The 16,715-nt window shown below is 37.5% G+C and overlaps 1 protein-coding gene across 1 annotated transcript; it reads left to right on the top strand.

Moving 5' to 3' along the window:
- Positions 1-11,341: 11,341 nt before the first annotated feature.
- Positions 11,342-15,341, top strand: LOC133814190 (uncharacterized). Its single transcript, XM_062247185.1, has 7 exons — positions 11,342-11,964; positions 12,068-12,657; positions 12,707-13,228; positions 13,410-14,326; positions 14,392-14,474; positions 14,537-14,907; positions 14,977-15,341. Exons 1-7 carry the CDS (start codon positions 11,342-11,344, stop codon positions 15,339-15,341), a joined length of 3,471 nt encoding a protein of 1,156 aa, XP_062103169.1.
- The last annotated feature ends 1,374 nt before the right edge of the window (positions 15,342-16,715 follow it).

The raw sequence follows: 16,715 nt of genomic DNA, 5'->3' as shown, positions 1-16,715 counted from the left end.
TAATTAAAATTAGACACTAAATATATTTAGTTGAACTTTACCCATTATTATCATGAGATTTCCCAAATTACACTTATTTGAGCACATGATTCTAAGTGTTGTTGTAATGTATATTATATGTGTCATATTATAATTAAATTGGAAATACATTCTAATTGTAGTGTGTTTAAGGAGAAAAAAGCATATAATTGAAGGGGTATAATGGGTACATCAATTGAAAATTTGGGTACTAAAATAAAAATTAAAAATAGTAGGTAAAAATTAAAGTGTATTATTTAAAATGGGTACAGAATCTAATTTCCACATTTTTAGATGTGTAAATTACATATTTATGAATTTTTTTAACTAGTTCATAAAAATATGGTTTTTTTAATAACTTATTTTATGGATTTTTCTTTAAAATTTCAGTTTTATGAATTTAGATTCTCATATTTTTGTATAAAAAATTATTTATGTCATAGTTTTAATTAAGTTTATTTAAATTATGAGATTATTTTAATCATTAAAGTGTTTTTAATTTAATTATTTTTATATTAGTTTTATTATCAATATTGACTTAGTATTTTAAAAAGAAAACTTAATCAATTTTATTATTTTTTTTTATATTGTTTAATGTTTGTTTTTCATAATTTAATGTTACAGTTTAAAATCACATATATATTTTCATTTTACTATTTTTAGTTTTTATCTCTTCAACTTCTTTTCTCGTTGACGTCTTATTTCTCATCCTTTTTTGTCAAACTTCTTTTAGAGAAAGCCCTTCTTATTTAGTCGTTTTTCCTTCAACTCAAAATATTTTATTATTTATTATAATTTTTTATTATTATACTTATTTTGTTTATACTATACATAAAAAAATGAAATTAATTTTTTTGTTATAACTTTTTTTTTTTGCATTTTTTTAAAGATCATGACTATTTTTTCCTGGTTTTGGTTAAGTAACTAATAACAATCACGTTCTCATATATGAATTTTTTTTGTAAAATTTGGATGTTCCCATCAGGTTAACCAGGTACCCATTCCCGTTTTCATATCAAATTTTTTTTCTTTTCAAATTTGAATGTTTACATCAGGGTAACTGATTACCCATTCATGTTTTTTATATCTATTTTTTTCTTTCCAAATTTTGATATTCCTATCAGAATTACTGGTTACCCATTCAAGTTTTCATATCAAATTTTTTTCTTCCAATTTTGGATGTTCCCACTAGGGTAAATAGTTATCAATTTACATTTTCTTCAGATTTGAATGTTCCCATCGGGGTAACTGGTTACCCACTCACTTTTTCATATCTATTTTTTTTTCTTTCCGAATTTGGATGTTCCTATCAGGGTTACTAGTTACCCCTTCAAGTTTTCATATATATAAATATATATATATATATTTCCAAATTTGGATGTTCCCATCAGGATAATTGATTACCCATTCACATGTTCATATAATTTTTTTTCTAGATTTGAATGTTCCAATCAGGGTAACTGGTTACCCATTCACGTTTTTCATATTTTTATTGTTTTTCTTTCCAAATTAGGATTTTTCTATAAGGGTTAAAATAACAAAAATGCTGAAAAAATTGATTTGAATTTTTTTTACATATAGTGGAAAAAACTATAAAAAAAACAATTACAATAATAAAAGATAATAAATAATAAAATAGTAACATAACTATCTAATGTTAAAATATATGTGTGAAAAAAGAAAAAAAAATAGAAAATGGAAGGAGAAAATAATAAGCACAAAAAAAAGAAGAAATAATAAAAGGAAAACAAAACAGAGGAAAGAAAACTAAAAAATATGATGAAAAAAAACAGAACAAAAGAAATGATGAAGGAAAAAAAAAGAAAAAAACAGATGAATGAATAAAATGAAAAGAAGAAGAAGAAAAATAATGGAAAAAGGAAAGAAAAAAAAATGAAGGAAAAAATGGTAGAAAAAAATGAAAAAAAAACAAAAAAAAACAAAAAAAATGGAAGAAGAAAAGAATAAATACAAAAATGAAAAAAAAAAACAGAAGGAAAAAATGAAGAAAAAAAAGAGGAAAGAAACGTGAAAAAGTATGAAAAAAAATAAAACAATACAAATAAAAGAGAAAAAAATTGATAAATGAATAAAAATGAAAAAAAGAAGAAGGAGAAGAAGAAGAAGAAAAATGGAAAGAAACAAAGGATGAAGGAAAAATTGGTAGAAAAAAATGAAAAAAAAAAGAAAAAGGAAAAAATGGAAGAAAAAATAAGTAAGAAAAAAAACTAAAAAAATAATAAAAAATAAAAGAAAAATTAAAAAATTGAAAAAAATAAATAAAATTGCATTCATAATTAAAGAAAACATAATTATGATAAAAAAATGTGGCATAATTGTATATTTTTTCAAATTTATGGGAAAGAAAATCTCATAGATATGAACTTCCAAATCAAAAAGCCATAAAAAATTAGAAAAATTAAATGTCCATATTTTTATAAAACAACTTTAGAAAATCCATAAATATGAAAAAATATCTTTAAAGATAATCTCATCTGTGGCTATCACCATATCAATTTACACTCCATACCGCTTTTTACGGTATTGTTTTGTCAGCATTTTTTTACAACTTTATTTCTTTCTCTCTCTTCATTTTAACTTCAAAAAAAGTTTCTGGCCACATGGTTAGTCAATTGGGCTCAAGAGTTATACCATCGCGACCTACTCTTCAAGGTGGTCATTTTAATATGTGAGAAACATATAGGTGACTAAAATAAAAAGCAACATTTTAGTTTATTTTTCATATTATGTTTAACCAATAAGTAACTACATTGTAAACTTAAACAAAATTTATTATACCAATTATATTCATATATTACATTTAAAGATACCATATGGTATAATAAACCAACTTTAAAGCTATTTTAGAAACATTTCAAGTAATTTTTTTTTTAAATAGATTTGTTTACCGAGTTTTTCAGAAACCATAAGTATATTAAAAAATAAGAGCTGGAAAGAACAGATAATAGATAAACAATCACAAATTTTACATGGTTGGGCGTTAATGAGCCTTAGTTCACGAGTCACTAGTATTAGGCTTTAGAGATTTTTGACAATGGAGGTTTTCTGCAAGTTCAGCAATGTTTTGCTTACAAGAGAAATTCTGGGATCCTTGCTACAATGCACAACTGACCCTATTTATAGGCAGTCAAGTAGCTTGGGTTAGACTTATCCGAGCCCAATAAGGATGTACCTACAATTTTCTCGCTAACAGAGCCATAATATAAAGAATGTAACATAATTAGATGTTGTTAATCTAACCCATTGGGCCGACTTAGGCGTGGTCAAGACTTACAACCGCCCTTTGTTCGTTAGCATAGTCTGATCCACGTGGGTTAATAAGGGGATCCTGGGGACATGATCTGTCAGAGTAGTGGTAGTACTGTTTCCTAGGAACAGTGTACGTTTCGTGCGTACCCCATTTTGTAGGCTAGTTAGCGTGCCAACCTCCAGATTGCTCAGGGACACATCAACATCAGGGAAGACTAGGCTTTTACTATATGGGCGTATTGTCCGGGTTCATTTTCCAATATCCGAGATCATTTACCTAAGTCCTGGTTCATTTACCAGGACCCAGGTTCATTTACCAAAGCAAATATCTTATTGATGACGTCTTCTCCTGGATCCCACTTGATGGGATCCGTCTCCTTGAGTGACTTGTCCGCCATCACAATTTGCATCCTGGAGGATGTAGATTGAGAGTGGTCAGAGAGACGATGCGGGCCTGCACCTTAGTTATGGCCTCCTCACTATGCTTGTGCTACTTGCCCGTCTTCGGGCTTAGTATGGTCTGGGCCTTCAAGGTTTCCTTATTCATTGTTCACTGGGCCCAGGTTGGGCCTGAACCTCTTGTGAGGGCCCATGGACTCGTTTGGCCCTGCCACGTGTCATAGGTGGAAAATATGGATAACATTTACCCCCAAGTTTCCATCTGTGTTTGCATGGTGGAGACTTGCATTCCTTCTCCCCGATCAATCACAAGTATCCTGGTTCGTTCACTTAAGTCCCAGTTCATTTACCAGGATCCGAGTTTGTTCACTTGGGGGCCATTTGGTCGATCCCCATCCTTTCAAATTCCCAACGTCCTAGACAAGTGTTTCAAGGTTGATGGTGCGCCTGTACCACTCGTACCTTAGAAATCTAGAGAGAATCTTTTGATCACCTAGTTGACCGATGGGCATCAACGCATGTCTCAAAGCATCCCGTCTATACAAAAAAAGGTGCTTTGGGTACTCGTGTGGGTTGTTTAATGCTTCTACACTATCCAGAGCCGTTGGATGGGGATAGTTTTGGGATTTCCAATGTGGACCATTGGATGATGTAGGCATGGATCGTGGATTGACGAATCCACGATTTAGTACTCGATTGGGCCAATTAATGTCCCTGCATCATTCGGGACCGTCAGATGGGGATAATCTTGGGATCCTCATCGTGGACCGTTAGATCGAACAGTGAATTTTCATCCTATAAATACCTCGACATGCTTACTTCCACATTTTAATCATCCCAAATTCTCAATCTAGAGAGCAGAACGCCAGAGCTTCGTATGTCAAAAATTGCCGACAAGATTCCTTGGTGATTAATATCTCTTTGTACTCATTTGTTTTCGACGAAGCCTTTTTCCACTCAACAAGCAAACGATTCTATCCCAATTCATCCGTCTGGGAGTGCCGACGAGCTGCTACATCGTTTCATCATGTTCAAGACTGAAATCTTGCCAACGTTGTCGCCTGAAACTCAATGAATCCCAAATCCAATACCCCACAGTAAGTTTTTTGGTCACTTTCTTCTTCCTTTTGGTCATTTTTATTGTCGTGTTGTTTTCGCGACCGTAGAGTTGTTAGGGATGCGGCCACCATGTAGGGTGGTTCTGAGTAGTGGTAGTGGTAGAGATGAACAGTAGGGTTTCTAGATGACACTTCATATCATAGGTAGTTTGAGTGCTGAAGCGGGCTTGATTGTCCCGAACCACTGAACTCAGACGCATCAAAGTCGTTCAGGTGAATTAGTTTATTAGTAAAAGCCCTTGGCCTTTAGTTCAAGACTTATGTTCATGGGATCTCTATTGGTCCCGGATCTTGGTCCGGAGGGGACCTCTCCAAGCAGTTGTAGGAGAATCCCTGCACCTAACAAGTTTTCTTCGGTTTCGGTGCTAATTGCTTGGTTCTTGATTTTCTTGTCGCTTCCAGGTCTTTGATCATGGGTCGCGATGTTACTTTGTATGCGAAATATATTGTCAAAGCGGGCCCCGTAGTCTTGGAGGGGCACAAGCTTCCCACTGGCAACACGTGGGAAATGGACGGGGAAAAGAACGAGTTCCGGAACTACTGGATGCTTAATGAGCTGGAGAAGGCCCTTGGAGTAGATTCGACTCCAGGGTTCTTTTACAACAGATTGACTCGGAGAGAAGATAAAGCTTATACCAGAGTGGGCATGTTCCGGGCTTGGAGCATAGGCAACATCAGTGCGGGAACTACTCTCCCACTCCACGACTATTTCACGCGTTCCTCAAGTTCGAGGGGATTGCGCCTTTCTAGCTTCTTCCCCAAGCGTATAAGTTGCTTGTGGGATGGCACATATTTTGCGCTTCGAAGGAGATCCCAGTACCCACCCCTGCGAAGGTCCTGTACTTTTACAAGTTGGAGCCGCTACTAAATTTTAAAGACAAGACACGGGACGAGTTCTATAAGTTGAATGATTGTGGCATTAGTACGGCTCCGTTCAGCATGTGGAAACATCCCCCGGATGTCAGGCACTGCTAGTTCATGACATTCGGGTTCCTCCTAGAGAAGAACCTCACCCTAGTGCTAGACTTTCAGCGCGTGGGTAAGTCGTCCTTCTTCATTTTTCATCTAACCCTTTGTTTAGTTTATTGGAAAAACACATTCATATGAACAAGTCTGTATGCTCAAACTCGGCTCACTAAGTCAATCCTGGATTGAGAAAAGTATTTTGCCACCTTTAGTTCCGAGGAGCTGGATGTGGGAGGCTTCGTGACCATGGAGAACCTTCGCCTGGTCAAGCTGATTGCCGCCCACCAATCAATAGATTCCCCTAGCTACCGGGGGATGCAATGCGAGATGGATCCTGACTTGAGATAGGAGCTGGCCCTTATTCACATCGAGGCTGTGGAGGCCATGGTCAAGGCGGACGCGGAGAAGAAGAGAAAATAGCAGGCGGGCCGTGTGGAGAGGGCCGCGTCCGAGGAGCTGGATGCCCTTATCGAGGGGAGGCAATCCAGCATTGGGGCTCCCGGGGCTAACATTTCGAGGCAAGGTAAAATGCCTCTGGTTTTAACTGACGCCCCTCATATTGAGGGCTTAGTAAGAAATAGGCAACAGTACCAGGATTATTTGACTGGGACTGTTAGCAACATGGGGCTTCCTTGCCCCATTGCTGTAGACACACTAACCCTCATGTACTCGTCCTGGTTCCTTCAATATGGTAGCTTTTTGGACCCGGATGACAAGGGGGACCAAATTCATTCTTTTGAACTAGGAGAGTTGAGTCATGCCCATTCCATGGATGAGGGTTTGTCCCAGAGGACTTTAGACTTACATGTTTCCTTTACATTTGTCTGTCACCCCCATTCCTTTACATTACTAATCTGTTTTTTATTCCTATCTTAGGTGACCCGGACATGTCTAACCCAGTGGACAAAATGAATGAGATGATCGAGGCCAGGGCTGCTGCGACCTAGGCTTCAGCAAAGAAGGCTGCCAAGGGCCCAACCAAGAAGAATATAATCGAGCTAATACTTGCGGACTCACAATTGAACCCGGGAGCTTCCGACGGATCTCAAGCTGCAACATTGGTCCCAGCTGTGCCAAATGAGCAACGTCCATCCCAATCTGCTACTCTCCAAGTCATTAACTTGGAGCAAGAGCCTTCCGAAGGAGGAGGGAAGACTAAGAGGAGGGCAGATTCTGTCATCGCGGAGTCTTCGAAATGGGCCAAGAGGACCAAAACCAATGATTTCACCCTGGTCGAGGAACATTCCTTTGGTGAAAGCCTCATTGTCATGCAGGAGCTCCCGGAGGCTCTTAGGCTACCCATTAACCTGGCCCTTCCTGGGGATGAGGACTTGATCCTCCAAGAGGAAAGGATGAAGATGGTGTCCCGGGCTTGGGATGAAGGGTGTGATAAACAGGACGAGGTGGGCGGGGCCCTGGTCATTCGCCATAATGTAGAGTTTTCCTACCTTCTAGATGCCTTCGGTGCCCCCAGCACATCGTGAATCGGCTGGCAGCTGAGATTGGGTGCACTCTACTCTCAACGTCTTTTTACTTGGTCTTTCAAAAATATGCTCAACCTTCACTCTTACCTCTATATAAAGGAGCAAGAGGACCCTTTCAGGGCAACGATCATTCACTACCCATTACAATCTAAGCTCTCTCTCTCTCTCTGTTTTCTCTCTCTCTCTCTCTCTCTTTAAGTTATCATCGCAATTCTCAAACTCTCGGCCACACTACAATGATGCAAACTAAGTATTCTAATCTTGTTATTTGTTTATTTATTCTGATCTACCTAACTTACTTGACCGTCAGAGTGTCTTTGGAGACACTGGTGTCTCAAAGACTTTACGATCTATTTATCTCTTGTTGCGTACATGTTGTTGGTGTCCACCTTTGATCAACTCAATTGTAAATTCATGCATCTCCATTAGGTAAAAAATTAATTATGAGGAGCTATATTCATACCCTATAAAATATATAAATACACATTAGATTAAATACACCCTATTCCATTAACAGAAAATTGTATATATTAATAACTACACTCCATATATTTCCTATGCTAGGTTTTAATTGTACATTATTTTTATATAAACAATTTTTTTTTATTTAAAACTAAAAATTAAAAATTTTAAATCGATTTTTTAAATAAAATAAATAATTAAATAAAAAATATAAAGGTAATACAATCTAAAATATAAACTTTATGAAAATTTACATAAATTTACTTTTATATTATATAATTTTTGTATTGATTTTTTATGTTTTTGTATAATTTTCCATGATTAGAAAGACTTAATTGAAATGAAAAAAATAGAGTTTTAATTCTATTAGAAATGGGGGTGTAGTAATTATATATAGAATGAAATATTTAAAATAGTATATTTCAGTTGTTACACCTGTTTTCTTTGAATGGATGCCCAATGGCCTAAATAATGACATCATATACTTCTTTGGAGAGTATGACCTCTGAGTCCCTCCTCGGAACCTCACTCCCATGTTGGTTTCTCATACTTTCGAGAAACTTGAACATGGGCGACATGCCAACGTATTTCCCGAAGGCGAGCTCCACTAATAGTACCAGTGACAGGTACACGTACCCACCTACCTCTGACAAGGTGGCTAGGAAAAGACTCGTATTGTTCCTTCTTACACAATGTCAAGCGAGTAGTGGGATTACCACCTTCTTGTCCTCCCATATTTTGCATGCAAATTGGGACCACTCTACAACAAAAATGGGGAGGTATGTGCTGCCAAAAAAAGGTGAGGTGCTTAGCCATATCAAGCATGCATCCCTCAATGGAGTGACAAGTGGTGAAGGATCTCACTAACCTCAGATGCTCTAACCTAATAAAGGACTAACATACGCAGTGACATTTGCCTTATCTTAATCCTCCCTTGTTGCCTATAAATAGGGCGAGGAAGGTTCATTTGTAAACACACACTCTCTTGGAGCAAGACTATACTTTACCCAATTGTAACCTCAAAAAGGACTTGTGATTTTCCAACAAATTCTTAGTAAATACAATGACTTGTAGACTAGGCCTCATTAATGGTCGAACCATGTAAAAATCCTCTTATTATTTTCTTCTTACTTTCTCAATCTTTCAAAATATTAGTTGATGAAAAATCGCGTCAACATCAGTCATTTTACTTGAATACACTACTAAAAAACAAAGGTTCAATGTCGGTTACAGACCGACGCTTTTACCAATTGCGTCAGTTATGTTACCGACATTGTTGAAGGTGACGCAACTGACATGGTCAAAAGTGTTGGCCTGTAACTGATGCTATTGGGCAGATGCGTCAGTCTGTAACTGACGCTTTCGAGAGTTAGAGGCATCGTTATTGTAACGCCCTAAACTCTAGGGACCGTTACGGTGTGCATTTTGAACAGTGCTAAACTCGCTAACTGAGTTATTTGGCCATAATTGTGTATCTAAGTGTGATTAGCGGTTTAGGGTTAAATTTTTTGGTTAAGATATAACGTCTCACTAAAATGTTTGCTGTATACATTAGGATCCCAAAAATATAATTTAAAGGTTTATTACAAAAAAATATTTACAACCAGCCGATCTAAGCGGCAAAATAGGTTTTAACCCTAGTTCCTCTTTCAACCCTCGGCCGTGGCGGTCGAGCAGCCACATATGTACACATTGTTACCTAAGCTCTCAAACTCAAGGATGGTTCAGCTTTCTTTTGCTGTTACCTGCACCACATAGCAACCGTGAGTCGAAGCCCCACAAGAAAACTCAATATGCTCATGAACAATAATAATATGTCATCAAATCATAATGTGAATGCCTAGCAATAATAGCCTTAACCACGCATGCAAATAAGTTCAAATAATGATGGTTGTGGGCCATGCCCTCCTATAACGATGACTATAAGTCAATCCTAAACAGATGAGTGATTTACACTTGTGGTTCTGATAACCATGCTGGGGCTTATAGCCCTAATCGAATGAGTGACTGAGAAGTAAGTCACTAACATGGGATCTGCACCCTTAGATGAGTGACTGATGAACAAGTCACTAACATGGGATCTGCACCCTTAGATGAGTGACTGATAAGCAAGTCACTCACATGGGATTTGCACCCTTAGATGAGTGACTGATAAGCAAGTCACTAACATGGTATCTGCACCCTTAGATAAGTGAATGATAAGTAAGTCACTAACATGGGATCTGCACCCTTAGCCATGTGTCGATACGGTCACCTGGGCCTTCTGGCCCTGGCTCTGAGTAACTAGTCATAGACTAGACAAGCGCTTATAGTTTTCATAGAACTTGAGGTTGGTCCATCATTAATGCTCATGATGAGTCATTCAATGCAGATGTCGATAAGGTCTAATCTTTTCGGCTCTGTGTTCATGACGTTTATGCCGCTCCTGACTCTTAGGTCAATAACACACGACCAATGCTTAGTACTATTGTCAAAATTGACTAGTAAGTCATAGCTTCTGTAAGTGTTATTTTTGTCATGCATTGTTTTTCATGTTTAAACATTGTTTTCATGTTAGAACACTGAAAGCTCAGTAGCACGTGATTTCTATTTTCAGGACATGTCTTGCTTAGCTGGTTTTCTATTTTTAGCCCTAGCATATATATTTGTTTGTTTCATTTTTCCCTTACCTTTTTTAGTAGCTAAAAAGTGTCTTATCCAAGAAACACTCTACGTAAAAGGTCTGAAGCTCTTGATGCTTCATTGTTCATTGCCCATGTCGTTTTGGTGATTCATCACCATTTATCTCAAGTTTTCTGGTGTAAACCTTGAAGGGATTTCAAGATAAGTCTCAAGAGGAGCTTCAACAGTAGCTGGAGGGAGTCTAGCAACGTTCAAAACCACTGGGAGACTGGTTTCTTGAAGACTTTCGCAAAATAGGGAGTTGTTTGTTGATTGTAAACCAAATTAGAAGGGAGTTTTAATTTGCGTTTTGTTGTTTGTATTTGTAATAACTCTGATTATTTTAGTGAATTTGCTTCACCTCTGGACTAGGTCCCATGGAGTAGGTTGTGAGAAATCATGGCTGAACTATGTAAAAATGATTGTGTCATTTTCATTACTTTTGCACTTGATTACTTTTCAAATATGATTTTAATTTGATAAATTGATTGAAAAATTTGCTGAGTAGTAGTAGTTAACTAACTTTCAATTGGTACTAGAGCTTGTGTATTGATCCTTGCTTGTCTTTAGTTTATTTGCTTCTACTCTAGTTATCGTGTGAGTTGGTTCCTTAGGGGCTGTGTGAGTGTGTTATGTTTGCTACTGTGTTCTGCATTTTCTTGGTGTTTTTTTGCTGCTGTGTTTGTATTGATGGATTGCTTCAAAGAAGGCGGGTCTACTACTAGACCTCCCATGCTTGATGGAAGCAACTATGCTTGTGGAAAGCTCGAATGAGAGCTTTTCTCAAAGCTATGGATGAGCGTGTTTAGTGCCGTGGTTGATAGCTGGACTCCACCTACCATCAAGGATTGTGAGGACACTAAACAAAGGCCCGTGTCGGAATAGACTACGGATGAGATTGAAAAGGCTAATTGGAACTCTAAAGGAGTTCATGCTATATTTAATGCAGTTTTCGCGAGTCAAATGAAGGCTATAGCAAATTGTGACATAGCCAAGGATGCATGGGATAAGCTACAAACTAAAAATGAAGGAACAAAAAATGTCAAAAAATCTAGATTGAGATCTCTCACTACGGAATTTGAAAATTTAGCTATGAGAGATGATGAGTCTGTCACTGAATTTCATGCTAGATTATGTGATATTACTAATGAATCTTTTGCTCTAGGTGAAACTTATGCGGACTCCAAGCTTGTAAGAATGGTGCTCGGAGCTCTCCCTAGAAAGTTCAAGTCAAAAGTTACTTCCATTGAGGAATGCCATGATGTTGATACCCTTGATTTGGATGAGCTGATTGGATCTCTGCAGAACTATGAACTCACCATGAAAAGGTGGTCCAAAGAAAAGAAAGAAAAAAGGGTTTCTAGTGGAGTTGCTTTATCTCACAAAGTTACCGAAAATCTTTTTGTGGGAGATTCTCTTGAGAATTTAGATGAGGAGAAGGTTGCACTGCTCGCAAAAAACTATGCTAAGTTTTTGAGGAACAATATGAAAAAAGGCAGCAATGATTTCAAAGGAGAAAACTCAAGAAAACCACCTAATTTTCCTCGAAAGACTACTCATATGGGAGAAAAAGAGAAATCCAAAGGGTATTCAATGTCGTGAGTGTGAAGGCTTTGGGCATATACAGGCTGAGTGTGCAAACACTTTGAAGAAAAAGGGGAGAGCTCTGGCAGCAACCTAGAGTGATAGTGAAGAGGATCAAAAAGCTGCAGAAGAGGATAGTTCAGATTTGGAAGAAAACTTTGTTGCTTTCACTGTTAAGACATCAGAAACACCATGTTCAGACACTGACTCAGATGGAGTGTGTAGTGATGAGGATGACTTGGACCAGCAAACTGCCTATGAACAAATGTACAATCAATGGGTTAGCGTGATAAAGAAAGCTAAAAGTCTGGAGATTAAAGTGGGAGAACTTGAAGAAGAAAGGAGAAACTTGTTAGGAAAAGTTGATTTTCTTACTTTGGACATTGAAGAGAAGAGGGTTGCTCTAGAAGAAATGCAAGAAAAGCTAGACTATGCTAATAAAACCATTGAGACATACACTGTTGGTCAAGATTTATTTGACAACATGATGGGAATTGGTCAGTTTGCTAGAGAGAAACATGGAGTTGGTTTCAATCAACCATTGGCTATCAAAAAGAAAGATATCCCAAGTTCATCTCAAAAAGTGCCTCCCATTAGCCCTTCATTTGTTGCTACTTCTAAAAATTCTCCAGCCACAACAAAATTTATTCCTATATGCCATTTCTGTGGAAAAAAGCGTCATATTTGTCCAAGATGTTACAAGTTGAATTTTTTACTTGTCTCGTCTTATAAACATCTGTAAAGATAAGGCTCAAGTCTCTCTTGTTGGAAGAAAACAGTGGAGACCGAAAAATGCTCATACTAAGGCTCTTGTGGTTCATACTTCTCTACTGGCTTGTAACAGTGACCAGTGGTACTTTGACAACGGGTGTTCTCGCCACATGACCGGAAACAAGCATCTTCTCACTAATATTTTGTCTTATGTTGAGGGATATGTCACCTTTGGTGATGGGAGCAAAGGTCGAATCATGGGAAGAGGGAAGTTGCATCTACATGGTTTACCTCCTCTGGAAAATGTACTCTATGTTGAAGGTTTGAAGGCTAACTTGATAAGTGTTAGTCAAATTTGTGACGAAGGGTGCATGGTTCTTTTCTCCAAGACTGACTGTACTGTTGTTTCAACATCTGGAATCCATGTCTTAACAAGGATTAGATCTAATGACAAGTGTTATCTCTTGAGAACCAACTTAGTGTGCAATGAGGCAAAGACGGATGAAACTGAACAGTGGCACTACAAGTTTGGTCATCTGAATTATAGAGATCTCGGTAAACTTGTGAAATTAAAAGTGTTAGAGGTGTTCCAAACTTGGCTCCTTTGAAAGACAAAGTGTGTGGTCCTTGTCAACTTAGTAAACAAGTCAAAGTAGTCATCCTCCCTTGAAATTTCTAGTTACTTCCCAAGCTTTAGAGCTACTTCATGTTGATTTGATGGGTCCTATGCAAACAGAAAGTCTAAGTGGCAAAAGATATGTTATGGTGTGCGTGGATGATTACACTAGATTCTCTTGGGTTAGATTTCTTAGAGAAAAATTTGACTCTTTTGAAAATTTCAAGGGACTGTGCCTCTCTTTGCAAGCTGAAAAGGGTGAAAAGGTTAAGAAAGTGATTCGTCTTAGAAGTGACCATGGCAAGGAATTTGAGAACAACATCTTTGCTGATTTTGGAAACCAAGAAGGGATAGCTCATGAGTTCTCAGCGCCGAAAACTCCTCAGCAGAATGGGGTTGTGGAAAGGAAAAATCGGACTCTTCAAGAGATGGCTCGGGTTATGTTAAATGCCAAGAAATTATCCAAGAGACTTTGGGCTGAAGCGGTGAATACAACTTGTTACATTAGCAATAGAGTGCATCTTCGTCCTGGTACTAAACAAACCTCTTATGAGTTGTGGAAAGGCAGAACACCAAATTTGGCTTATCTTCATGTGTTTGGTTGCAAGTGCTTCATTCTCAATGATAGAGAAAATCTTGGTAAGTTTGATACCAAGAGTGATGAAGGAGTGTTTTTGGGGTACTCTACAAACAGTCGTGCCTACAGAATATACAACATGAGAACCCAAGCTGTCATGGAATCCATCAATGTTGTGTTTAGTGACTTAGAAGACTTTTCTAGTTACTCAAAAGAAGAAGAAATCCACACTCTTGTTGACACATCCATTCTGCCTGTTGCATCACGAACTACAGATGAACCAAGTGGATCTAAAATTGAGGCGAATGATGCTACCATTGAAACTTCTGAGGCTTTTGATGTGTCTTCCATTCCAGAAAATATTGCTTCCTTTGATTTAAAAATTCATCAGAAGAAGGGACCACCCACATGGATACCCAAAGTTCATCCTCTATCATCCATTGTAGGCAATCCAAATGAGGTGATGGTGACTAGAAAGAAACTAGCAAACGAATTGCTAATGCTTGTTATCTTTCTTCAATGGAGCCTAAATCAGTTAAGGACGCCCTTAAAGATGAGAACTGGATATCTTCCATGCAAGATGAACTTCATCAATTTGAGAGAATGAAGTATGGAATCTTGTTTCTCGTCCTTTGGGTGCTAACATCATTGGCACTAAGTGGATATTCAGAAATAAGACTGATGAAGTGAGAAATGTGGTGCGCAACAAGGCTAGTTTAGTTGTTCAAGGGTATACTCAGATTGAGGGAGTAGACTTTGAGGAAACATTTGCTCCGGTGGCTAGATTGGAATCCGTAAGACTCTTGTTGGTTGTGGCGTGTTACATGAAGTTCAAGTTGTATCAAATGGATGTCAAGAGTGCTTTCTTGAATGGCATCCTTGTGGAAGAGGCTTATGTGTCGCAACCTCCTAGATTTGAGGATCCTCATCATGGAGATCATGTCTACAAACTGAATAAGGCATTGTATGGGCTTAAGCAAGCCCCTCGGGCATGGTATGATCGTCTTACATCTTACTTGCTTGATAATGGGTATACTAGAGGTAATGCTGATCAAACTTTGTTTATTTAACCTCTGAATCCCGGTATTGTTTCTGCCCAAATCTATGTAGATGACATAGTTTTTGGATCCACTTGTGAGGCACACACTCACTACTTTGTTCAACTAATGACAAAGGAATTTGAAATGAGCATGGTTGGTGAACTAAGTTACATTCTTGGTTTACAAATCAAACAACTAGATAATGGCATTTTATTGTCTCAATCTAAATATGCCAAAAATATGCTAAAAACGTTTGGTTTAGAAAATGCAAAACATGCTCGCACTCCTATGGGCACCACTGCCAAATTAATCAAAGACAAAACAGGTAAAAAAGTTGATGCAACACTGTATAGAAGTATGATAGGCAGTTTACTCTACATTACTGCTAGTTGTCCTGATATTTGTTTCAGTGTTGGGGTTTGTGCTAGATATTAACCTGCCCCCACTGAACTGCATCTAAATGCTGTAAAAAGAATTCTAAAATACCTAGCTGATACCACTGACTTTGGTCTTTGGTACTCTTGTGATACTAATCTTTCTTCGGTGGGATTTAGTGACTCAGATTGGGTAGGTAACCTTGATGATCGGAAAGCACTTTAGGTGGGTGTTTTTATGTGGGGAACAACCTGGTCTCTTGGCACAACAAAAAGCAAAACTCCATCTCGCTTTCCACTGCTAAAGCGGAGTACATAGTGGCAGAAAGTTGTTGCACTCAACTTCTTTGGATGAAACAAATGTTGCCTGATTATGGCCTGTGTCTTGACACCCTGACCATCTATTGTGAAAATACCAGTGCCATCAATCTCTCCAAAAACCCTATCCAACATTCTCGTACCAAGCACATTGATACCGCCACCACTTCCTTCGTGAGTTAGTTGAGTCTAAACTTATATTCTTATCCCATGTTGCATTTGAAAGTCAACTTGCTGTTTTGTTTACAAAGGCTTTGAGTTCCCAAAATTTTGTTCACTTAAGAAAGTCAATAGGAGTTTGTATGTTTGAGTGATCACATGTGGCATTTGAAAATAAGCAATATAGGTTGAGATTTCATCTTCTGACTTGACTATCTGCATGTGTGAGTCTTTCCTCAACTTGCTTTTCACAGTCATATGTCTTGAAGTGACGTAGGCTTGCTTATGCTCAGTAGTAGTCTTACTTGATACTTGTCTTCTCAGTCCTGGTTATTGCATTGAATTGTCTCCCCTATTAGAGATGCCTTATGTTTTAGTGTGAAAGCTACCATTGGGTCACTTTGCTCTGTGTAGTTTGCTCCTTCACTTAGGATTGTGTGCCCGTGGAGAGGGCTACCTATATGCTTGGCTCTCTAATTGGTAATTGTTAAGGGGATTTAAAGAAAAACAACAAAAACAAAAACAAAACAAAAAACAAAGAAAAGGAAAATATACAAAAATTAATAATTTTTGAGGGAGAGTTTTCCTGGTACTTCTATAGTAGGCAACTCATGAGGACACTTCACACACAAATGGAGATTAACTTTCTCTGCATCTGTCTTGCTGAGATTGACATTGTGTCTTGCTAAGACTCACTTTTGCATCTGTCAGGTCTATGTTACAACATGCTATATGTCTGTTTCAACAATGTGTAGAAAGTCTTTCATTTTTCTTTGTGTCTTTTCATTTGATGTTTATCTCTGTTTATATTGTGTTTAGTTTCATGCTATTTGTTCTCTCATAAATATTTCAAATTCTGTATGTTCTTTAGTGTCCAAGCAGTTTTATTTTTTAAAATATATTTATGTATAAAAAATTAAATAAATATAAACAAAAATTTCAAAAAATATATATCTCT

This window comes from Humulus lupulus, chromosome 2, assembly GCF_963169125.1.
Source record: "Humulus lupulus chromosome 2, drHumLupu1.1, whole genome shotgun sequence".
Lineage (NCBI taxonomy): Eukaryota > Viridiplantae > Streptophyta > Magnoliopsida > Rosales > Cannabaceae > Humulus > Humulus lupulus.
The sequence above is the reverse complement of the archived record's forward strand: the minus strand, read 5'-3'. Positions and strand labels throughout refer to the sequence as shown.

Bases quoted from the DNA above. Each gene is read 5' to 3' on its own strand.
- LOC133814190 (XM_062247185.1), top strand. From the start codon at position 11,342: ATGAAGGCTATAGCAAATTGTGACATAGCCAAGGATGCATGGGATAAG. The intron at 13,229-13,409 runs GTAAACTTGTGA...CTATGCAAACAG, and splicing joins TCTGAATTATAGAGATCTCG to AAAGTCTAAGTGGCAAAAGA. The intron at 14,475-14,536 runs GTATGGAATCTT...GTGGATATTCAG, and splicing joins CATCAATTTGAGAGAATGAA to AAATAAGACTGATGAAGTGA.